The sequence below is a fragment of the Artibeus jamaicensis genome, unplaced genomic scaffold, assembly GCF_021234435.1.
Source record: "Artibeus jamaicensis isolate MK-2021 breed Jamaican fruit bat unplaced genomic scaffold, CSHL_Jam_final contig_1132, whole genome shotgun sequence".
In the NCBI taxonomy this organism is placed as follows: Eukaryota; Metazoa; Chordata; class Mammalia; order Chiroptera; family Phyllostomidae; genus Artibeus; species Artibeus jamaicensis.
The window spans coordinates 860,273-886,222 of NW_026521221.1; the positions used below are offsets into that span (position 1 = coordinate 860,273).

The window sequence follows — 25,950 nt, forward strand, 5'->3', positions numbered from 1 at the left end:
AAGGAATGTGCAACTCTAACCCTGAATGTGCTTGTTTACATGACACTTTTCATTTTCCAAGCCATGAAATAATCTAGGGAATGGCCCAGATTTAAGTTAATTTTGGATTCCTAGTCCAGAGAATACAGCACCTATCAATTATTTAATAAACACATATTAAAGGAATAAATATATATGTATATATATGTATTTTTCCTTTCAAATGTTTTCATTTCAGCTCTTATTCCTTTTTCTTCAAACCTTCATAGGAGTAAAACTAGTTATTTTTCATATATTTATAGGATCATTTTAAGCAATGAAACAAGAAACACTTCATAAGAAATTCTTATTTTTAATGTATATTGAAATATTGGTGGATTGTTAAATATGTCTTCTTCCTCTAAAATGAACATTTCCAAAGGGACTTATTTCTGATTTTATTTTAAGAAGTCAATGGGAAAATAAAACTTGACATACTAGGATTTCCTTATAGGCAACTGGTCAAGAGTGCATTTATTCCAAAAAACAATGAATACTTGATTTTCACTTCAGAAATATCCATAATTCTGTAAGCACTCAGGCCAGTAACAAACTTAAGTATGTCAAAAGTTTCATCTCCAGCCTGTTCTGTAACCACAGGCGGTGCAGCAAAACAAAAATAACACGATAGATAAATGCAAATACCTACACTGAACACAGAGTTCAAAGTTAAAATACTGTATGCTCCCAAATTATCAATAATCACAGTCATTTATTTTTTCACTTGTATAAATATGACTTTGCTAAAGGAAAAAAACTGTAGGATTTATTTTTCTAGAGTCTCTGAAATAAATGGATCACTTTGTTTATAGAATGAAGTGTCTCTATGCCTGATGTTATAAAATAGCATCACTTCTCAAAATTCTATGACAGTCACTGCAGTGGCTGCTTTTCATTTAAAACAGGAGCAACGACAACAAATCTAAAACACAGAGACAAAACAACACTAAAGCCAACTTAACCCAAACCTAAGCCACAACGATGATATATGGTTAAGCAAATGAGAGGTGGTCCATGATAGAGATAAGCCTGGCTCAGCTGATGGCAGGTTGGTGATCTCCCTCTGACTTCAGCATGAACCAATGTCCCCCTCTTCATTTTCACTTAAATATGGCCCCAGATGTACTCACTCTACTCCTGGAAATGGAACCTTCCCAAGGGATAGGGCTAATCCAATCAACCCCTTTCCATAACTTCCAAGTTCCTACAGAACACAGTTCTCATTTCTAACTTCTTATATACCATTTGTTTTATTCAAATTGGACCATATTGTTTTGATATATCAAGTGTCCCTTCCTATGGGTGTTTACTGACATGATACTTTTTTCTTGGAACTCCCCTGCCTCATCTCTGCATATTTACATCTTATCCATCCAACCTTTCCAGGGTTACCTTTGGATTTTCTCTGATCTTATTGAACTTGGCTTCAACTCCTTCAAGGCTCTTCACCATCTTCGACAATATGAGCCCTGTGCTGGTCCACTTCTTGTCCCCTGATGGGCTGAAAACTCTCCAAGAGCAAGACTGGGATTTGCTCATCTCTGTATTCCACACAATACTCTCCTTAAAATAGGTTGCAAATAATTTGTTTTTGTTTTCTTGGTCTGTGGGCATCAATTTGTCTGCTTATCTGCACAACCTTCCTTGTTAGATAATGAGCTCATTTCAAGAAGGAACAGGTTACTTGTCCTAATATATGTGGAAGGGCAATTGTAACCATCATCCCCATCTTCACTGAGAGCTTACTAAGGAACTGCTGGTGACCACATCATGATTATCTCATAAATACTTGGTTCAAAGTGATTAAGTTGCTGCTCTCCATATTTATTTAAGTTTTTTAGGACAAGGAAGGGAACTGGAATGAGTGTCTAGTGCCTACTTTGAGTGACATCTTTTGTTAAGCCCTTCACAATGACATCATCATGTGAATTTACTAAGGACCCACAAATGACATATGTGTTATAAGTGACACTTTAAGAACACTTTCTAAACCTTTCAATGGCCCAATTGTTTTCATTTCTCCTCCTTTATCGATGATAAAACTGAGAATTGCAGAGTTTGAGCATTTTCTAGTAAGGAGTGAAACAATCCTAAATTAAGTATAAATCCAAGCCCACTTGTCAGTTGAACATAATTTTGTAATGGTTAACATTATCATAGTTACATATGAACTGTGTTAAGATCTTAGTTGTTTGAAGGCTATGATAAAGAAATTGAAAATATGTTATTACTTTATGAAAAATGACTCTGATTAAAAAAAATCTTCACTTAACTCTATGTTTATTGATTTTTATAGAGAGTTAAGTAGGAAGGGGAGAGAAAGAGAGAAACATCAATTTGTTTTCTTTCATACATGCCCCAACCAGATTGAACCTGCAGCCTAGATAAGTACCCTGACCAGGGATTGAGCCCTGCAACCTTTTGGTGGATGGGACGATGCTCCAACCAACCACCTGGCCAGGGTGGTCCTGGGTTTATATAAACTTTAGGAGTTATACATAAAAACTCCTAATGACAATAAGGTTATGTGGTTTATATTCAAGGAAAAATAGGCATTTGGGAGAGAGAGCAACTCATACTGCCTGAGCAGTTAGGGATGATTCTATTCAGGATTGACACTTGATGTGAGCTCAGCCAGGAGAGTGAGGAAAGGAGGGGAATATGGAAGGAGATGGCATTCTAGGAGATGGAGAATCATAAAGTGAGGGAAGGAAAGTGTGGAAGCCCTGAAAGGGACTGGAACAGGACTCAACTTCATCCTATAGGTTCATGTTTTTCAATGTTGACAAACTCTCTGTAGGAAAAGAGGACCTGGACAAGTGAGGTATCTTTTATGAGGCAAAGGGAACATTGGGATAATATAATATGGAGTCTATGAGTCTACAGCGAAAAGCAAACAACAGAAAAACCAAAACAACCTGTTGAGCTCTGTTGAACACAGCGTTAAATTTCCTCTTCATAGCCCTGGCTGGTGTAGCTCACTCAGTGGACTGAGCGTGGGCCTGCAGACCAAAGGATTGAGGTTCGATTCCCAGTCAGGGCACATGCCTAGGTTGCAGGCCAGTTCCCAGCAGGGGACACATGAGAGGTAACCACACATTAATATTTCTCTCCCTCTCTCCTTCCCTTACCCTCTAAAGATAAATAAATAAAATCTTAAAAATTTTTTTCTATTCATAGAATTGTTTGGAACATCCATTTGGAAAAGCCGGTGTGGGTAATAATAAAATCTACTGAAATTTTTCAGCAGGGGGATTAACACAAGGGTTGCATTTTAGAATAATTGTTCCAGCAGCAGTGTGAATGATGGATTAAAAAGAAACAAGGCTATAGACAAGCAAGTTGTCAGCTATGGCATTAGCATATAGTGTGATATCTTGAACAAGATCCTAATCTTGTTTAATCAATCCTAATCAATCCTAATTCATGGTTATTAATCAGAGTTAAATTTGTTGTTATTTGACACAAGTAAACCATCTATGTCCAAAAAGGATAGCAAAGTTCTTTTCTAACAGACTGTAAGCATGTTTCAGAAGAAGGATAGATATGGGAAGGTGGGCCTCATCCATGGATGCTGGAGCAAGCCATCGAGAAAGTGCTGGTTAGCCCACTCCTTCCCTAGGTGTCTCTGGAGAAACCTGAGAAATCACCTTTGGGTTCATTTCCCTACCAATACAGCCCCCCTCTGAATTTCTGACCCTGAATATGAAGTCTTAAAATGGCCTTAAAAGGACACTGCTGGAGCCTGGCTGGCTGCAAAGCCTCTGCTGGGCAGCTGACAAGGGCGGGCCACCACCATTTACAGCATGCAGGGGGGTGGCTTTGTCGGCCTCCTTAGGGAAGGTGCACCCACCGCCTGAGCAGAAGGCACCGTACTGGACTCTTCCCTCCATCCCTGTTAATTAATCCCTCCTGTCACCTTCAGGACAAGGAAAAAAACTCCCAGGTCACGTTCCCAGTCTCCTCAAATTCTCACAACACTTCCAGACATAGTTAATTACCCCCAATTTTTTTTTAACAAGAAAGGACATTACTGCTGAACAGCAAATGGCAGAGTGAAAATTCAAAGCCAGGTTTCTCCTACTTCAAAGCCTGTGGTTTTCCTTGACTGCTTATTTGGTCAACTTTAAGCAATAACAACTTGAGAAAGTAATTCAAATTTTAAAAATTCTTTGTAGACTTATTTAAAGTAAAACTTCAGGAAATGGTGTAGTCTGTAGATGTTTGAATCTTAAGGTAAATTTTCTCCTCTCCCCCTCCCTCCTTTGTCCCATACCCTTGCTTTCCCCTGCTGATAACCTGGTGAGGAAATGGAGTGTGCCAGGAGCCTGGCACAAAGGGCACTACTTCAGCACAATCTTGTCAGAGAGGGATGCGCCATGAGCCCAGCTGCCGCTGGCTGTGGGCCACTGAGGTAAAGGGCCCGTGCGGATCCAGTCTGCAGGGATGCTTTGCACACCCAGCAGAGAGTGGTGGGCAGCTTTCAAAAGGCAGGTAGGGGAGTTGCATTTGGCCAAGAACACAGTGCTTGGTACATAGTAGATATTTGATAAATGCTGACTAAATAAAATTTCATGTCTTTATACACTGAGGAAAAATTTCCTTTAATGGAGAACAGTTATAGCTCTATGCCCTTGTGCAATAAAACAGGCAAAATTTGAGATTCTATCTCAATCATTTATTCAAGACCTGTGGCAGAATCTTTAAGTACAGCTATAAAATAAATGGTTAGATGTCATAAGGCTTGCTTGAATATTAATTTACCCTTCTTTAAAGTGAATTTAGTGTTGTAAACTGATGCTGAGACATGACATCTAATAGACAGTATTGCCATGCCAGAGTAAATAGCAAATCACATTATCTGACAATCCTTGGGGAATGGCCTTGCAATGTCAAGACCACAGAAAGATGATGTAAAATCAAATTCATAGAAATGTGACTTAGATGTTCAAAATAAATCTCTCTCCTTGAATGTTTATAGGAAGAGTGTTGTGACCCCAAAATAATTACACCATGATAAAAGAATACTTCCATGAAGGTGACAGGGATTAAAATATAATGGATTTCACTCAGTATTTTAGTATGTAATCATGTGTGTATCCTTCAGCAAGTAATTTTCAAACATATTACATGCTACACTCTGTGCTGGGTGCTGAGGTTTGAACAAAGGGAAAGGCAAACATGGTCCTTGTTGTCCAGGGGCTCCTGGCCAAGCTGGTGATGGCTGTAACGCAATCATGAATAGGGCCTACTGAAGAACAATGGAAGAGCTTTCCTCTTGTAGGAGTCACTTGACACTCATATGGAAGGGTGAGTTCCCTAATGAAGGTGTATGGAGAGGTAAAAGGCGTTTTTGACATAGGTTCTGTGGTGAGAAAAAAAAATTGCATGTTTGAAGACTGCCAATATTTAGTATGCTAGAACTCAAGACAACGTGAGAGTAGCAATAGATATGATGGACGAGCAGGCAGGGGTCAGATCTTAATGTTTATGGCAGACTATAATGAGGTGAACTTGATAAAGATCGAGATCTCATACAGAGTAGATGAGGGTCAAGGCCAGATGTAGGTGACCTGGAGACCATGCTCTATCTTGTACTGCACCCCTTCCAGATTACAGGAATAAAGTGTGATGCTGCAGTTTGGAGGCACCAGTGCATCCCACACCTCTGGTCTGATTTGGATCATCTTGCTGATGGACAGGGGAAAACACTTTGACCAAAATCACTCTCTGCTGATTATTCTACACTTTTCACACAGCTTGCTTAGAGACCTCAGTTCCATTCCATCAGAGCCAGGCCACACCAATGACTGTAGCAGCTGCTTGGCCTTGATCACTTTCTGTTAAGGCTCAGTCACCCCCCTGTTCAAGATTCATGGGGGGACCTGACATCTTCCTTGTATGGGCAGCTTGCTAAGGATGTTAACACACACTTGCAGCTGTTGCAAGGACCTCACTTTAGTAGTCATAGCTGTTACAGGCTAATGCAACCTGACAGGAAACATGAAGTGGGAATCCCATTGTTGCGAAATGACTCCCATCCCAGAGTCTTCCCTGAACATATGAGTCCAACAGGCTCCTCTAGTAGTTTCTTTTCTGCCTTTTAGATTCTCCAGCATATAGAGAGGATCAGAAAAATATCTCACCCAACCCCATTAAATAAAGACAAGAATGCACATTATCTCTTCCTTTCTGCCTGTCCACTGAGTGACCCCAACCCCTGCGTCACCACCCAGAACCTGAAGCGCTATGTCATTGTCTGCCACTTGCTCTATCCTGTAACACCTGGAACAGGAAAGAATTGGCTAGATGGGTCAGTGCCCTCACATCATTGAAAAATAGAGCCACATCCTGGCTGGAACAGCTCAGTGGGTTGAGTGTGGGCCTGCTAACCAAAGGGTCACTGGTTCAATTCCTAGTCAAGGTACATGCCTGGTTGTGGGTCAGATCCCTAGTAGGGGGCAGGTAAAAGGCAACCACACATTGATGTTTCTTTCCCTCTCTTTCTCCTTCCCTCTAAAAGTAAATAAATTAAAAATCTTTTAAAAGCCACAATTTCCTTTGGATGGGGACTATCACTATTCCCCAGTGAGCAGAAACATTCTAGAGAGCCCACTTTCAGAAGAGAGCCTGCACTATGTGATGCAAGAACACATTTACTTAAGAGGAAGCTAGAGGCCCAGAGAAACTGAGGCATCTTTAGTGCTCTTCCCCAAGAGCTCTTTGGACTATGCATGGCAGAACTGTGTGCTCCCTACATGTTCTCTATTTTTGTGTAGCTTTATAGTTCAGATGCCAAATGCCCTGCTCCCACAAGTCAGTCCCAAGAAGGCCCAGTCTTCTGTGGGCATGCAGCCCTATCTTGACTTGCCACAGAGCCTAGGCCATTTTAATTTCAGTTCCTTTAAAATTGGAATGAAGGTAGCTAGGCTGAATACTGCTGCACTGAGAGTTATGTAAAACCTCTAACATAGGAACTTCAATACAACACAACCACATTGCCAAGTGCACAGGACAATGTGACTCCTGGGTGACTTTTATACCCAGCTCTAATATGCTGGCAGCCCCATGGCACCTCAGTGACATTCAGCTATCAGCTGCTCCTCTCCATGTGTATGTAAACAGAGGGACTTGGGATAGCAGGCAATGAGCCTTTTGAGGGTAAAATGGGACCACAGGACAGAAATGGTGCCAAAAGGAAGGAATGTTACGAGGACTGTCTCTAGTGCTCTGAATTTTTCTGGACTCCCCAAGAGACCAAGGTGTAGCACTGAGCCATGCTCCACAGGCTGAGCCACAATAGGAGTAGAAAGGAAGAGTCCCCTTGGAGCAGGAGCTTGTCAGCTCCTTGGAAGGCTACTGGATTCATCTGGTGTCATAAAAGGAGCCTCTTTCTGAAATGGTAAAGACCTCATTGTCAGCACCTCTAGAGTGGGCTAAGGAGACTGGGGTAGAGCGTTCAAACAAGAAAAGAGCCAAGCCACCATTCTTAGAAAGGTTTTTACCTGGGCATTAGCCATGCCGAGTCATTTCTTGTTTTCCATCCATCACCCTTTATCCACTCTTACCCCTGACACCCCAGGTCCAAGTTGTCTCTTAGGGAAGAATGTGATCTTCTTTGTCTCTGCTCTTAGGATTTTTCTAGTTCTTTGTTTCACTGATTTTTATAGCAAATTGCACTGCCCCAAACCACTTCCTGGAAGCCAAAATGTTTTATTACACAGATATAAATTTGACTTTAAAATCTTTCATGTGCTAGGAATCGTAAAAAAAAAGTGAGAGTAGCATGAAAGGGATGTGCTCAGAAAACCAGAATGAAGTCCAGGAACCAACAAACCATGGAAAGAAAAACAGAACATGAAGGTGATGTCTGGGGGGAATTTAGGTGTTTGAAATATGGTAAGAAAAAAGCCTAACTCTGACGCAGAGCAATTTTGGGGAGGAAAACCTATATGCTAAGGAGATTTGCTGCCTAAAAAGACTATAGCACTATAGAAAGGGGCAAAGTGGAGTGTGAAGCCCCTGCTCACAAAAGCTGCTGAAAGACCACCCTCCTCTGATTCATTAAGAAACAGAGCTGCCCTGTAGAAAACTGGGCTGTCAGCTTCAAGCTGAGTCCTACACAAACAGAACCATCAACAAAACTTTACTGAAATCGTGTTGAGAACACGAATCGGAATCTATTTTGGGAAAAGAGCCATGAAGAATGGAACCAGAGATGAAGCTCCCCAAGGAGATGTTGAGCTGTCTTTTTATGAGGAGCAGACTCCCTGATAACCCTGAAGACATCTGTGCAGAGCCTTTCTTATGCCTGGATAATTTTTCCAGAGAAATCATAAAGCAACAGGGCAACCAACTGTCTATCAGAAGTTAGCTCAGATGAGATTAGGCATGTATAAGTCGTGGTACCATAAAAATCCTAGTGGAAAACATAGGCAGTAAAATTTCCGACATCCCACATAGCAATATTTTTGCCTATATGTCTCTCTAGGGCAAGGGAAATAAAGGAAGAAACAAACAAATGGGACTACATCGAGTTAAAAAGCTTCTGCACAGCTAAAGAAACCAATATGAAAATGAAAAGGGAGCTAAACATATGGGAAAACATATTTTGCCACTGATATATTGGACAAGGGTCTAATCTCCAAAATATATAAAGGACTCATATGACTCAAGAGCAAGAAGACAAGCAATCCAATTAAAAATGGGCAAAGGACTTGAACAGACACTTCTCCAAGGAGGACATACAGAGGGCCCATAGACATATGAAAAGATGCTCAACATCACTAGCCAGCAGAGAGATGCAAGTTAAAACTGCAATGAGATACCACCTCACACCTGTCAGAATGGTCATCATTAATAAATCAACACAACAAGTGCTGGTGAAGATGTGGAAAAAAGGGAACCCTAGTGTACTGTTGGTGGGATTGCAGACTGGTGCAGCCACTATGGAAATAGTATGGAATTTGCTCAAAAAATTAAAAATGAAACTGGTTTTTGACTCAGAAATTCCACTGCTGGTAATATATTCTAAGAATTCCAAAATACCAGTTCAAAAGAACTTATGTACCTCTATGTTCAGAACAGCACTATTTACAATAGCCAAGACTGGGAAACAGTCTAAGTGTCAATAATAGATGAGTATATTAAAAAATTCACTGTATAAATGTACAACACATTTGTGAAATACTACACAGCAGGAAAAAAGAAGGAACTCCTACCTTTCATGACAGCATGGATGGAACTGGAGACTATTATGGTGAGTGAAATAAGCCAGTCAGTGAAAGACAAATACCCTATGATCTCACTTATAAGAGGATTTGAATGAACATAATAATGTAATGTGCAAAATAGAACCAGAGGCATGAAATCATGGAATATATTGATAGCTATAAGAGGGGAAGAGGGAGATGGGGACTGTTTGAAAGAAGGTGAAGGGATTTGTCAAAGAACATATAGAATGACCCATGGACACAGACAATGGTGTGCAAAATGATTATGGAAGTTGGGAGAGGACTGGCTGAAAGGGGATGAAGCTGGGGGTGGGGGAATTGGGACAACTATAATAGCATAAACAATGAGAAAAAGTTAGCTCAGCCTGCAATTCTGACCATCCAATAAGATGCAGCTCTGAGTTGTGAGGAGTCAACACCTGGCTGAGCACTGAAGATAGAAGTTAAAAAACAGTTGTCTAAATACATGTCAAATGGCAAAGCTGCACATTTGGGGTTAATCTAACAAATACAAGATCCACTCTTAATGAGGTAGGGGATAAATAGGCAAGAAATAAGAGATCTGGAGAGAAGAGATGACCTGGGAAAAAGATGAGGAAGGTACAAGTAACTCTGTATAATAGAAAAAATGGTGAGAAGATGTCATGTCCAGAAATATGTCTTCTCTGAATCTGAAAGAAACCATTTCCTTGATTCAAACAAAGGTACCACTGAAATTATACCTCCGCATTACCATTTCTTTATAGGAATAAAGCATGTGACTTAAAAGTATTAGAAATAGTTAGAATTAAGTATTAAACATCAATAATTTCCATGAGCCTCTGAGCAACAATGTACATTCCTGTGATCCTTGTTTTCTCAGGTTCTTCACTCTGCTTTAAAATCTCTTTCTCGCCTAAGGTGTCAACTTTCATCTAAGATACACATTCCTCTATGAACTCACTTCAAGAGATACGGGAAGGAAGGGAGTATCATAGGTTTAACATCCAACTGCATCTTCTTCCAGCCTACTTTCCTTTCAGTCATAGGTCTACAAAAGGGTTTCAGAGTTTTTGCTCTAAGAACAAGGTCAAAGTCCACTTCATCAGACCTTACCTTCGATGCCCTGAAGGAGAAGGCTGTAGCCTTGGTGTCTGACTTTCCCCGGTCTTGCAGTATTAGGCCTTGGTCCTCTGTCAAGGCCAGGTAGTGGCCTGTGGTGAGATGTCGCAGTCGGAAAGCCTGGCCCCATCTGATGTTACTGCCACTCCAGCTGGGTAGATGAGATAGATGAGAAATTGCAGTTACAAAAAAATAAGTCCTTTTCAATATTTATTCTGTGCTTCCATACATATGCTAGCAGACTTACAATGTGGACACAGTTCATTACCTAAGAAACCAAGAACCAACCCTCTGGTTTGCTCTAGGATTTTCTGTCTCCCTAAAACTAAGCATGGTGCTCTCTTGTGATTGCCCTTAAGAACGCCAACAAGAAACATGATCCTGGGGGCAGGGCGATAGTCTACTTTCACTGGAAGGTCCAAGCTTCCCATTTTTCCTTCACTTGACTGAAGTATCTTAAGGCAAAATCAAGACAGAAAAAGGCATGGGAAGGTTGCCTTTTTAAGGGAAACTTGTTTCTGGGAAAGCAAAGCCTTTCCAAATGTGCCATATGAACTCAAACACTTTTCCATCACAAAAATCTAATCTTCAAGAGAAAGAAAATGTTTGTGCAGCCTATACTTGCCAGAAAGAGGGAGATAATAAATAAGCCTAATAAATAAATTAATATTGTGGTATATTGGAAGGCAATGCATTCTATGGGTGAAAAGTAAAACAGGATGAGATGCTTGAGATAAGATAAGAAAGATCCCATGTTGAATACCAATTTTATTATGGTCCTACATCAAAGCTTGGCATGCAACAAAAGTTACAGTAAGTGTCAGGGAGAAATTACTCACTGAATAATCTGTAATACATTTACCTTTTAAGTTAGAATGAAATATTTAAGAGATACAAGTGCCAAATTTTAAAGTAACTTTTCTCTATCCAACTCTTTGGAGCATTGGCAAATCCAAAGTACATTGTTAAAAGGCTTAAATTCTTCATGCTTTAAATGCTGGGGAAATAAACAACCATTACTAGAAGTCTATATATATATACTTGTTTTGACTTTTCATACAAGTCTATTAAGTAATAATCATAGGCCGATATCCTAAGAAACAGAGTATAACTTTTAACAGGGCTGGAAAAAAATGTAAAACTCTGAGCAGATAACAAGCAGGTGCTCCTTAAAAACAGTTTTCCTGAAACAAGCTGTCCCCAGAGCTCTGAGTAAAAAGTTGAATGTGTATATGTGTATGTATAAGAGAAGTTGTAATATCCTCTTCTGACTGCTAATGGGTTATTTTGAGAATCCTTCATGAGAGAGACTGTTACTTTGAACATATGTTCAGGGGGAGAGTGAGCAGAGAGAGCTAGAGAGAAAGTTGGAGAAGGAAAACCAAGATGGCCCTACTTGACCCTCCTCTCTTATCCCAAGCAGTTTAGCTCTAGCCTCACTTGCAGTCCCTCTCAGCAAAAATAAAGGTCCAGAGCTTAACTGGATCCCCTTTAGTAGTCTGATACTTAGAGACCATATGTTTTTGCTCAAGCATATAGATCCGGAGTCTCAGCCTCTTGTTCCTTCCATCCAGATCAGCACTGTTTCTACCAAGTTCTGGTAAATACCGTTTCTCCCCAGCTATGTTTCCAATGATGTTCTCGTCTTCCCTACCTCCTGTCATCATGACCACCACTCTGTCATTTAAAGATACTTCCCCCTGGAGCCAACAGAGCTACTGAGAAGAAGGAGACTTAATGTGGATTTTAGAGAATCTGTTTAAGAAAACAAATGGAAGAAGAGCGCTGTTGACATCCAGTGGTCATGACCGAGCTTGCCTTTTGTGACTCAGATGCTGCAAGGGCAGAGGGGCTGCCTGGCTTTATAATCAAAACAGAGGTCTTGGAAATCATGATTTGTGTGTGTGTGTGTCATTGTTCTTCTTTAAAAACAAAGTTATAGAAACTTCAAACTTAGCTATGGGCCAAGAACTTTTGAGGGTTTGCTGTGTGATACGGAACAAATGAAATAGTATTTAATTTCTCTTCTCGGAAATTAAGAGAAAGGACTGTACCAGAAAAAAAAAGCAATCTCGAGGAGAGCACCACCCTAACCCTCCATTACCTAATCCGAAGGGGTTCCACTCTCCACAGAGATCTGGCTCGTGTCCCAGCTCCCCCAGCTTCATAGAATATCCTCCTGTGAGCAGAGTTGGAGATTAGTTCCTGACACTGACCAGCACCGGACGGGGGGCCAGCTCCCTGTGGAGGCGACACTTTTTCTGAGTCAGCAAAACACGAGTCAAAGGGAGGGCATACATTCTTTCAAATTGGTGTTTCTGTGTTCTTAGGATATATTCCCAGAAGTGGGATCACTGGGTCAAGAGGCAGTTCTGTACTTCATTTTTTGAGGAAATTCTGTACTGTTTTCCACAGTGGCTGCACCCATCTGCATTCCCACCAACAGTGCACAAGGGTCCCCTCAATAAATGTAATTTAGAAAAATAAAGTAACTTGAAAAAAAAGTCAGAGAGGCACACTTTCTCAGTCTCTCTCTTATGAGGAGAAAAAGTGCTAACGGTGAGGGAATTGCTTGCCATATATGTATCTTGGCCACTCACGAACCATCTATCAGGTGTACAACGAAAAGGATCTTCTCCATTTCCACATCAGGAGTCAAAACAGCCAGTCACATGATCAGACTAAATACCAAATGCTCCGGTCCTTTCAGATTAAGTGCTTTAATGTTTTACAACTTTTAAAATGCATTTGCACTTTAAAAACATATACATAGTATGGTGGGAATTCATTTCTACTGTTCTAGGATGCTCAGAACAAAACTTTATGCTCTGTGGCTACAGTGCTCATGGTTTTATTACTGTGCTTTTGTCTCCTTTCCTGAAATAAGAGAAGCTTTTAATGTGTTTAATAAAATGTTTATTTTGGAATAATTTTAGATTTACGAAAAAGTTGTAAAAATAGTATGGAAGGTTTGTGTATAGTCTCAGTTGCTTCCCCCAATGGTATCATCTGACATGACAATGGTACTGTGTCAGTCCTAAGGAACCGGCATTGGCACCCCATTAGCAGCTAAACTCAAGACTTCATTGGGATTTCACCAGTTTCTCCATTAATTTTTTTCCTGTTCCAGGATGTGATCCAAGACACCACATGCATTTAGCTGTCATGTCGCCCATTTCCTCTAGTGTGTTACAACTTCTTAGTCTTTCCTTGTTTTTCATGACTTTGGAGGTTTTGAGGAGTACTGGTCAGGTATTCTGTAACGTCCCGCGATGTGGGTCTGCCTGATGGCTATTTGATGATTAGCAAAGCCTGTTTCTAATCTATATAATTGGAGTCGACCTGCTTAAATGACAGATTAAGGGGAATTAAATGAGCTATTCCAGTTGTCCCTGGCTTACTTGGTCTGCTAAACCCAGACACATTTTAAGAATCTCATGACCTTAGGTTAAGACTGATCATTTAGCTGCATTTAAATTCACCATAGAGGATCTGTATATAGTACATCACAATTGAATCACTCAAGCCCCTGAAAAAATTTTATCTAGGTTTTTGAGACAATGGGTAATCAATAGAGGTGAAGAAGAAATGTCTAATTATTTTTACCCTAAAATAGTCATATAATTATGAGATAGTTAAAATATGGAGCCTGGGAGTCAGGCAAACCTAAGTTTGAGTCTGTTAGCTGTGTGACCTTAATCGAGTCCTTTTGACTCCGTGCATCAGTTTTCTCATTGGGAAAGTCTAATTAGGGGACTTAAATCATAGAATGGCTGCGAGGGTTTAATGTGTTTTGTTGTAATCAATGTGACAGAATATGCTCCCAGACACACAAAATATTATGTATTGTGGATTAATCCCAATTTTGTTTAAATATAGATGTTTATAAACATGGAGAGAAAAATGCAGTTAATGGTACAGAAATACCATGAAAAATTATATTAACAGTGGTTACTTCTGTGTGGTAGGATGACTGAAGACATTTTAAATCTTCTTCAAATGTACACATTATCAGCAAACATGTAATAAATAATAGGAAAGAAATCTTACATTACTTTATTGCTTTGACACCCCAGGTGTCTGTGTACCAGGCCTAGCATAGTAATAATACAGCACTAGCTTCCTGGCCACACAAGAAAATATGTTGAAGTTTTCACTAATGCTTCTCTCTCCTCACTGAAGGCTGGAGGGATCTCTGAGGAGGAGAGGGTGGAGCAGCTCACCCTAGGTTGCACAATTAGAGAACCCTCTCCCTCTGACATCTAAAGAATTCTGGAAGGTTAGTCCTACCCACCTAGGCAATGCTCGAAGCTTGTTCCATTTATTCTCTCAAGGTTACAGAGGTTGAAACAACACGTTCCCACTCTCTAAAACAATTACTCAAGGAGAGGAGTAGAGTGGGTGATGAGCTGAGGTGCCTTTGAAAGCTTGGCTCACAGCTTAGCCCTGACTTCAATAGCTAAGTGACTTACTCCAGAGTGCTTGACAAGCCAGAGGTACAGACAAGGATCAGAGCTCAGAAAGCTGGATCGATTTTGGGTTTGCACCCTGGGACAGTTGGCCTCCCTACCTAGCTTCACCACTCTCAGGCTGTAGAGGGAAGAGAAATGATTTCCACCTGAAAAACAAGCCTATTAAGTGGAATCACTTACATGGTTTATTTTTTAGTGTGTTCTCTATTCCCTATTTGCGCTCTCCCAGATTCCAGTATTCCTGGCCATCCTGGCCAGTTCTGAGAATTTACCTGTTGACATAAGACAGCCATGAGGCTTGCCACTCACCTTACTGAGACAGCAAATAATGACAAGGCATCCTGCTTTAATTAAGAGACCAGCTGACACAAAAATTCTGGTTCCAGTATAAGAAAGAGATAGTCACTCACCCCAGTCTCAACCCCTTCACACTTCCTTACTGAGGAATGAATGTAAGCATTCTCATCTTTACCTGTGAATTTCTTTTTAAAAAAACCCAAGTTAGATCCTGAGGAATCCTCAGCCCAGGGAAGGCGACCTTCACTCTCATCTCAGTGATGGCGCACTTACCTGCTTTGGGACCTTTCCATCTGTTTCATCCTCTCCAGCACTTCCTTTCAAATACCTGTGCAGCCTTTCCTTCTAGTTAGGATCTTGTTGAACCACCTGACTAAAGTGTCCACCAAATGGCACGGCTCTCCAAGCAGTGTCGTTTCTGCACAGGCTGCTTCTAATATGGCTCTACATTTAATGACAGGTATGTGGTGGAGGTGATGGTGGGGAAGCCATGTACGAGGTTAGTGTTTCATTTTTCTCACATTCCTATCCTTAAAAGAAGAACAGGACTGAAAAGAAAGAACTAGTGAGTTCTGATGGATTCCATCTTAGGTGTAACTCTGGAAAGCTCATCCACAAAACTTCGGGTATTTATCTACCTGCAAACTTCTGATGTAGCAGAATAAAATATTAAGAGAGACAGTACACAGGCAATTGCAAAATTTGCTGTTTAAAGGGAATGAAAATTGCAAGTGAGCAGGACCACATGACATTATCTAGAATTCTAAGGGAATTCAAGATAATGAATTCTTCTATCTTCAATTCTAAGGGAAATCAAGTGTGCCTCACCAATGGACCAGTGCCAAGGAGGTGGTCATTGAATTAATCGGGCATTTGCCATAGGTCTGTGCTTCATGTATCCTAGACTCTGCTCTGGTTCCCATGGCACATCTGGTTTCCATGGAGGGATATTCAGAGGACAGAACAAGCAGGAAGACAATCAGAACAAGAAGGAATACATATTGCCAATAAGATACACAATAGTATGTTCCAGCTCATTGCTCCTGGGGGGTCCTTGCATACATCAAACAAGGAACGAGCCCTGGATGGACACAGTCTGCAGCTCTGGCTCTTAGGCTCCCATCTAAGATCACTCGGTGTGTGTCTCTGGGGTAGGAACCTGCCCTAGATGATTTCTAAAGTTGTGTGGATGTGGCTCCATGTTTATAAAAGAGTAAAAGAGACACTTGACAAGATTCCCTTAGGCATGATGCAAAAACAAAGAATGTTTTACTTCCAGGATATTGGGCTCAGTGCTGTTCCAAATTCAGTCTAAAGCACCCCTCAGTATGAATTTAAGACCTGTATTAATATCTTCCCTCTTTGGTTTTAAACGTCTGAAAAACACTCATTGATGGGTCAACTAGAGGAGAAGAAAAAGCACCACTGTCAACAGCATCCTCTAAATGTAGCTCTTGGCACCATCCCCTGCTAAATCCAGTTCTGGCTGGATATTGACACTCGGTTCCTCCAATCCTGTTTGGTAATAAGCAAAAGAAAATCACCAAACTCCACCTTAATTACTTAGCTCATGAAAGAAGAATAATAGTGATGATCTGCTTGTGAAGAGCCTGGTGGATAATTTATGTAAGTGCACAGACCCATTAGAGTCATTAGCTTGATTTCTATTACTGAAGAGAGTGATTAATGCTACCAGAAACTCCTTAGAGACAGGAGCAACCAAAGAAAATAAAGGATTGGGAAGCATTATAATCTGCTTGTCAAAGAAGCAGTATGTGTATATATGAGGACTGTCTGTAAAAAGTCCAGCCACTGTTAATATAATGAAAATGGTTTGTACAACATTGATGTAACCTGGTAGTCAAGGAGAGTGGACTGGAATGCACATGTGTGAACAATGATGACTTCACTGTACTAGTCAGTGGGGGTGGTAGATGCCATTGAGTGAGCATATGTACTGTGTGGTCGCTGTATTCAAAATGACTGAGCAAGTAGACCAATAAATCTGCATCAGATTTTGTGTTAAGCTTGAACATTCCTCTGCAGAAAACTATTTGGATGATTTGGAAGGCCGCAGATATGGGCAACTGGTGAATGGCAGCTTCATCACAACAATGCACCCACTTGTGCATCATGTCTTGTGCAGAGTTTCTTTGTGAAACATCAAATCACTCAGGTGACTCAGTCCCTCTACATCCCAGGTTTGGTGCCCTGTGACTTCTAGCTTTTCCCCAAACTAAAATCATCTTGAAAGGAAAGAGATTTCAGACTGTCGATGAGATTCAGAAAAACATGATGGGGTAGCTGATGGTGACTGGGAGAACTGTGTGAGGTCCCTAGGTGTCTACTTTGAAGAGGACTGAGGTGTCATTGTCCTATGTACAATGTTTCTTGTATTTTGTATCTTCTTGAATAAATAAATAAATAAATAAATAAATCTATTTTTCATAGTGCATGGCTAGATACTTCTGGAAAGACCTTGTATATACCTGTAAGTCAAATCTAGTGTCTGTCATCCCTATTTACAAATCACAACACAAGGCCATAGTGGGGTTTGCTATTGACCACCAGTTACAGAATTCATCTGTGACCACATCCAAGTGCAAGCTCTTCAGTGTGCGTCATCTGAGACTGGAGACAGGTAGGAGAAGGAGGAAGAAATCAGCTTACCTGTGCTGGGAGTCATTCTGATCTGTAGATGGTATTGTCAAACACTCATCATGACCATGGAAAAGACGTACTACATGCCCTCCAAGTAGGTATCCTAGAAGACAGTTATAGTCTACCATGAACTGATGACAAGTTTAATAAAGAGAATATCATGTTTAGAAGGATAAATTTGTGCAGGTCTGTGTCAGTTATGAAAAACACCAAGACAGAAGCATTTCAGAAACTACAGATTCCATGACTTCAGGCCTCAGGCAGAAAAGACAAGAATGTCAAAACAATTCTAACACTGAAAGTTAAATAGGTTTCAGGGATGAGCAAGTCCAGCATCAAAAAATAAGGTGAAAATGGTGTCAATTGATAGCATTAAGAACCAAAAAGAAAATAAGTTGTTACTGTTAAGAAGATAAAGATTTTCCAACTGCTTGTGAGGTAAAGACATTTGACACCAAATTCCTGGGTGAGCTCTTAGATCTGTGTGTGTTTTGTGGCAAAACCCAAATCGGACTGTGGTCATGGGAAAGAAAGAAGGTGCTAGGAAGGGGGCTAGCAAACTGCGATTAAACACTGTCTTAGGAGAAGCTAGCTTCTGAGAGTGCATTTAGCAAACACAGATCAAAACTGGGCACTGATCCTATTGCTTTGAGGGGAAGCAGAATGATATTCCAGTATTCCTGAGTTGACAAACATAGATGCCACTATCAATAAGCTCTTAGCTTTTAGGACAAGAAAAGGAATCTGAATAGCTAAGGAGTTCAGAGATGGATAGGAAACAGTAAGATTCAAGCACTTGATGACCAATCCATTTTCAAATAAATTCCTAGCCTTAATTCTAAGCATGCAGTAGCAGAAGAGGAGCTGCAGTCTGAGCTTTACCTTGCACAGAGAAGTGGACATTTTAGAAAAGATTTTAAAATTTATTTTTAGAGAGAGGGGAAGGGAGGGAGAAAGAGAGGGAGAGAAACATCAGCATGTGGTTGCCTCTTGCACACCCCCCACAGGGGACCTTGCCCACAACCCAGGCCTGTGCCCTGACTAGGAATTGAACTGGTGACCCTTTGGTTCAAAGGCCAGCACTCAATTCACTGAGCCACACCAGCCAGGACAGAAGTGGGTATTTTTTATCCTACTGAATTAAAAAAATCCTCCAGGCTAGTCTATTCTCAGGAGACATAACGGACTTAATATGCTCAATGTTTATATTAGGATTATTTTTTAATCACATAATTAGATCACTTTAGGGGCTGTCAAACTCTTTGGGTGTTGGACGAAATCAGCAGGAATGAGAATCATGCCAGAAGAGAAAAGTGTTACTAGTGGATCTTGGGCAGCGGCAGTCTGGTATCCTCCTCCGTTTTTTAAATTTTGTATCCAGGCAAGGCAAGTTTTCCTTAAATTTCCCCCAAACAGTCAGAAGTCTTTTTCCATTTTTTCTTAATGTTATTGTACTAACATTTTCAGTTACATCATTTTTTTTGCATTAAGATAATTTATGAAATACTGTAGGGGAATTCTTAACAGCCAATTTATTTAGAAAATGAAAATCATCCATGATCATGCTCTTGCATAAACTCCCCATTGTCTCATGATGGCAAGGCCATGCCCCACTGGGAGCTCATCACTTACAGTCCTCAGGCTCCTCCGATCAACATTCTCTCCACACAGAGAAAACTTCCCAGTGCCAGCACATCACAGTGTTTCTTAATTGAAATGTGCAGGGCAACAGTCAGGAAAGAAGGACCACGACGAGGGTAACTTACACTCTCAAGGGCTTCAGTGGGTTTCTCACCAGTGGGTCCTGAAAGGCCAGTGCCTGTAGGGCCAGACGGCTCACGTGATGAGCTGCCCAGATTCTATATGACAAGGGCACTCAACACTTCTGGAAGGACCTTCCTGACGTGATTTGCAAACACTTCTTAATTAGTCTCCACAAGCTCTATTTTGGTACTGGGAAACAATTTTATTCCCACAGTGACAATGAAAATTTAACATGGAGAAGAGTCCGTCAAAACTCCCGTAGGCAAGATTTAAACCCAGAGTTTCTTGATTCCTCATAGAAAGGGAATGATTGACAACCAACAGAGGGTGGCGGGTTAATTTTGGCATAAAACAAGAGGGCTAAATGTTCCACAAGCTGCTGAAAGGTTAAAAGTCTGCTGTTCCCTGATTACTCAGTTGAGCTATGATGCCTTCTGAACTTGGGGTATCACCTTGACAATCTCAGTTTGACATCTGCAAACATTTGATCATGGGAGGACATTCCTAATTTGAAACTATTAGGCTCAGGATTAAACACAGGGTTAAAGTCGGTGATGTAAGTATTTTAAAAAATCCCGATCTTGCTGTAAGTACTGGAATGTGATGTAAGGACCTACGGGTCACTGACATTTGATTATTCTGCTCATCTGTGATATTACCCGTGAGTAAGATAAGGCCAACATATCTACTGCATCACTTGAAAGGTGCGTTGACTTTGCCTGGCTCCAAGAAATGGGATAGGTTGAACAAACTTTGCTGCTCTTACTTCCAAAGGAAAAATAAAATATTGAGAATATTTTATTTATTATTTTTAAATGGCCTTACAGAAATAGAAGTTGAAACACAAAGCCAAATGCACTCGAATTATAAAGAAGAGTCCTCCCACCTGTATGGAGAGATGCCTTGGGAAGAAATATTAACAACATCACATGCTTGGCAAATAATCTCCTCTAAAATTTAAGTTGCTCAGGTCTGTACACTTATAACTATCAATGTAAATAAAAATGAAGAGTCAGTAGATGAGGAAAGGTGCATATCCAAGTCCCAAATGCAGTCCTTTGGAGTGGACTCCAAAGGATTAAAAATAATTCCAGGAGTGCTCATGTGATCAGAAATTAGGACAGAAAATAACCCATACCAACATCAGAGAAAGGAAGTCAGGTGAACTAAAATCACGCTAACAGTGTATTGAGACATGCACGTGGGAGTTGGGAGGCAGAAGGAAATGTCAATATATACAGCACAAGGCAGACTGGCAGATTGAGGGCTGCATGCATATAAAAAGCATACCTTCTTCGATGCTACTTCCTGAGCACGTAGGATGTACATTCCACAGTGTTTGCATAAAGGAGGCATCCACTTGTATGTTAGCATTTGATATTGAGAGATGCTGTGGCAGAAACAAAAATGAGACATCCTTTAAATCACCTGGCCAGTCCTGACAGAAGCATCTCTTCTAGAATTATAAAGATCAAATTAAACAGCCTTAGCATCATCTGGCTCTTTCTACATAGCTGTGAAAAATGTCTTCACTCAATCTAGAAGCAGCCTCGAAATGGGATACTATTCAGGGAAGACAAAGTTTTAGCTCCAGAGGTGACAGACAAGTGTTTACTTCATCCCTTCAGCTGGCTCCTTGGTTCCACAGGAATTTATAAAATGTTTATTCTTGGCAGGACACAGAACACACAAATGGGAAAAATTACTCCAGTCTTCGGTCTAGGCAATGTGAAGTCTGCCAACAGGATTGGCATTCAGAAGCTTAAAAACTTACCTCTGACATTTCTCTGATCTTCAGATATTACACACACACACACACACACACACACACACACACACACACACACACACCACCCTCCCCCTCCCCCCACAGCCAAGGGTTTGATGTCAGTGATGAGAGCCTAGTGCTTATCCCCAGGTGCAAAGTCTTACCTGCAGCTTCCAACTGCTATTACATCTCACATGCTGAAACATTTTAAATTCATTTCTTTCTCCAATAGCAGCTATTTTCCTCTATCCCATTTTTTCAGGCTTTTTCTTCACTGGACAAGAGCTAAATAACGTGATACATTCATAGTAATGACAGCTAATGCATACATAGCTGGCTTTCTCTGCAAGTGTCTAGAGCAGTTTAGCAGAGGTTGCTGGGCACAGTGCCTTATTCTGAAAGGATCCCTCACTGTTAAATTCCAGGCCCTATGACAACCTGGCAGGGGAAGGGATTTAATCACCTCTTAAGTATGCTATGTAAAGGCATCTATCTATCTTACCCTGCACAACCTGTTGCGACTCTGTTCTCCTTGACCGACCATTCCGAAAGGAAATGTTCTGGAAATGAAAAGTGCCTGTGTCAGGAGGTACTTACAAGGTATCTTTCAGAGGACACGCTGACGAGGATGAGGTCGTCTCCAATTCGAACTTTTTCTCCCTCGGACCTCTGTTTGGAAGCGGGATGTATGGTCCACCAACAGGCTTCTCCTACATAAAGACTCCTCAAAGTAAGTCACTGCTGCATGGAAGCTCTGGTCTCTAATTCTGTCCATCAGTCTGTTTGCTCCTGATAATAGTAACCCCCCCACACACTCCAGACCTCAATGTCTATTTATCCGTAGGCATCCGAGCTAGCTCCACATCTGCTGTTGCCTATGTTGATTGTTTTTTCTCTAGAGACAGAAAGGCAATGGTGGGAAGAGTATTGGAGGCCAGCAGCTATAGAAGCCTGAGTATTTTTATTACATAGAAAAAAATGCTCTCTTCGTAGGCACTTACAAGTCTTTAAGAACTGACTTCATTGGACTACTGAACACTCACAGACTTGTCATCTTTGCCCCGACCCTTCCATGAATTCTACTAAAACATCAGCATTTCTACTGAAGATGATAAGAGATTTTTCAAAAAGCCTAAATCTACAAGAAATAAGACTGCAGGATGTGAAGTTGACAGCAATACAGAGAAACTGACATTTTATAAAAAAAGAAGATAGATGGTTTTAGCCCAGAGAAAGCTAAAACTCAAGTCTTTGGGTAAGAAAATGGATGAGAAGCCAATCTCAAGAAATAGAGCCATTCCTGTTGCATATTACCCCAGAAAGCGTCCAGACCTGGAGCTAACAGTTACTTGTGCAGGCAACAGTGGGAGATGGGGTTCAAAACAGGAGGGCTGGCTGAAGGTTTTAAAGGGGCACTGAACCCCCTGCATCCTTTTTTCTGTGCTGCACACATAGACAGGGAAGTCTTCCTCCTCCACCCAACAGAAGTTAAATCCACTGGTGACAAATCATCAGTGGTCTGGTTCTAGAAATACCAGGCACTGCCAAACAAGGAGATACAGAACACTGAAGATAGAGAATAACTAAAATTCTATGTCCTGGTTAGTTACTCCAGCTCCCTTCTCTTTGCCTCCATCCTTCAGCTTCCAGAATGCCAGATGTGATACTGACTCCCTCCCCACTCCAAATTTGAGGGGTTGCTCTTTAGGGAAGCCAAATACCCAAGATAAAAGATGCCGCTGTCCTGGCGCCTCCTGTGAAATGTGTAGGTCCCATCTGGATTGCTAGAAGTGAGCTCTAAGAAAGGGCTAGTCACACTTGGAGCTTCCAGTCAGCTCTTCCTGCCCTGATCTAAACCTGAATCGAGGCGAAGGACCACCGTGCATCTGAGGAAAGTCTAATGTGAATGACAGGAACAAAACAAAAAGTGGGGAAAGGGACTTGGAGAAAACAAAGATTAAAGAGAGCCAAAGAAAATTTTAGAAAAATATTATAGTAATAATCTCAGAGAGATAAGAAAAAGTGTACTAATGGAGCAGCAGTGACCACCCTCAGGAAGGATCCCTTTGGAGAAAAAAGAAAAACTCTGATTCTGAAAAAGAAAGAAAGGGTTAAGGATCAAGTTGAAAATTTCTTACAAAAAGAACAAAGAAAAGTAGAAACAGGAGTGAGAAGACAATTAGAAAACCAGTCTAGAGAATTTCCAGGAAGCAGAACAGAGAAAAGGGAGGAATAAAACAAGTAAATGGTATAAAAATGCTTCCAAAGCTGAAAGACAAGCATTTTCAGATTGGAAAAGTCTACAGAGTACCTAGCACAGTGGAGGAGAGAGACCTACACCAGGGTCCATGCCTGTGAGGCTTAGAAGGCAAAGGATCCAGGTCTAAACATATCACTGTGGAATTTCAGACATTAGGGCAAAAGAGAAGATCAAAATAGCTCCCAGAAAGTACAAATGGGTCATACACAGAGGATCAGAAATCAATAAACAGGCAGACCATAAACTAAGAGAAAATAGATAAAAACCTCTGGGATGCTGAGAAAAAGAAAATTTCCCATGTAGAATACTGTGAATTACCTGTGAAGCTGCAATTAAGAAACTTTCGGATGACAGTTTTACCTCTCATGAATCTTTTCTGTAAAAGCTACTAGATATGGGCTCCACCAAAGTGAGGCGGTAAGCCAAGAAGGGAGAAAAACATGAGATCTGGGAAACACAGAATCTCGGAGAGGGCAAAGGGAATTTCCTGGGTGATGGTGGATGTTTCTAAGAAGATAAACTGAGAGAACAGCTAATGCAACTGCATCCAACCAGGGGAGAGTTTCAGTTCTACAGAATAGTTTAGAAATGAATGAATGATTAAGCCACAGAAAATAAAACAAATAAGGCAATTATTTTTTAAGAGATTTTATTTATTCATTTTTAGAGTGCGGGGAAGGAAGGGAGAAAGAGAGAGAGAAGCATCAATATGTGGTTGCTTCTCACACACCTCCTACCAGGGACCTGGCCCACAGCCCAGGCCTGTGCCCTAACTGGGAATTGAACCAGTGACCCTTTGGTTCACAGGCCGGTGCTCAAACCACTGAGCTACACTGGGGCTCAAATAAGGCAATTATTAACTACTGGAAAATTCAAAAATAATAAAGTAAACTGAGCATAGTATGCGATGAGTCTCATTTGCAAATAAAAGTTACAGTTATATCAATAGAAGTAGTTTATATTGATTTGGTAGTTATGCGTAAATATATTGGGAAGGTGGGAAGAAGATAGGAAAGAATGGACCGTAAGAGTTATTTTTTATTATTCATATAGAACCATCAGTAGGTAATACCTAATCTGGAAAGAATAACTAAATAGTATGCTATATTATTCATAAACAACTGGTAAACAATACTAGAGGAACTGAAAGTATGTGCTTTGAGAGAGGGCAGGGGTTCGGGAGGGGGAAGGGCAGGGAGGAGACCGATGTTTTCAGTAAGTGTAAAAGGACTCTCTACTTCTTTAAACTACGTATAGGCATTACTTTGATTAAGTAATCATGCTTATTTTGATTAAATTTAAAATTTCATGACAACTCCTGGTTGGTGTGGCTCAGTGTATTGAGTGTTGGCCTGAGAATCAAAGGGTTGTCTGTTCAATTCCCAGTCAGGGCACATGCCTAGGTTGTAGGCCAGGTCCCCAGTAGGGGGAATGCAAGAGGCAACCAGACATTGATGTTTCTCTCTCTCTCTCTCCTTCCCTCTAAAATTAAATAAATAAAATATTTTTTAAAATAAATAAATAAATAAATTCATGACAAAGTGTAGGTTAACCTCAACATTTTCAGGGGAAGATGATATCTAGATCCATTAAGTACTCTGGACTGCCAGCAGGGTTTGAGTAAAGTGGGCCTTAAACAGGCACAGCGAGGAAGAGTCTACTTCTTCTAGTGCCCTCTCTGTGGGGAACAGCTCGGTGGTCAGGGCCATTCCCAGAATCAGTAAAATATGGGCCAGTTGATGACCCTAAAATACATAAAAGAGAAAACACTAAAAGCACTGTTTTCATATTTATTTCCTCCAAAGTCTCATTTTAAAGCTACCTCTATTGTGGGGAAAAGGGGACCTTAGTTCACTGTTGGTGGGATTGCAGACTGGTACAACCATTATGGAAAACAGTATGGAATTTTCTCAGAAAAATAAAAATCAACCTGCCTTTTGACCCAGCAATTCCACTGCTGGGTCTATAATCTTAGGATTATATCCCAAGAATCCTAAAACATCAATTTTAAAGAACCTATGCACCACAATGTTCATAGCAGCACAATTTACAATAGCCAAGAGTTGGAAGCAACCTAGGTGCCCGTCAGTAAATGAATGGTTCAAAAAATTGTGGTATATATACACAATGGAATTCTATGCAGCAGAGAGAAAGAAGGAGCTACTACCCTTTGCAACAACATGGATGGAACTGGAAAGCATTATGCTGAGTGAAATAGGCCAGGCATTGAAGGACAAATACCATATAATCTCACCTTTGACAGGAAGCTAAACAACAAAACAAACAAGCAAACAGAATAAAAACAAAGACACTGAAATAGAGAACAAGTGGGCAGCGACCAGAGGGGAGAGGGAAGGGAATTTAAGGGGAAAAATG

The 25,950-nt window shown here is 40.7% G+C and overlaps 1 protein-coding gene across 1 annotated transcript in view; it reads right to left on the bottom strand.

The window, feature by feature from the left end:
• RYR3 (ryanodine receptor 3) overlaps nucleotides 1-25,950 on the bottom strand; it is a 514,231-nt gene that overhangs the window by 253,514 nt on the left and 234,767 nt on the right. Inside the window, exons 6-10 of the mRNA XM_053665407.1 lie at nucleotides 21,912-22,024; nucleotides 20,837-20,936; nucleotides 17,792-17,885; nucleotides 12,457-12,531; nucleotides 10,347-10,503 (exon numbers count right to left, since the gene is read on the bottom strand). Of these exons, the coding sequence (XP_053521382.1) occupies nucleotides 10,347-10,503; nucleotides 12,457-12,531; nucleotides 17,792-17,885; nucleotides 20,837-20,936; nucleotides 21,912-22,024 (539 nt within the window). The remainder of the gene's footprint in view (nucleotides 1-10,346; nucleotides 10,504-12,456; nucleotides 12,532-17,791; nucleotides 17,886-20,836; nucleotides 20,937-21,911; nucleotides 22,025-25,950) is intronic.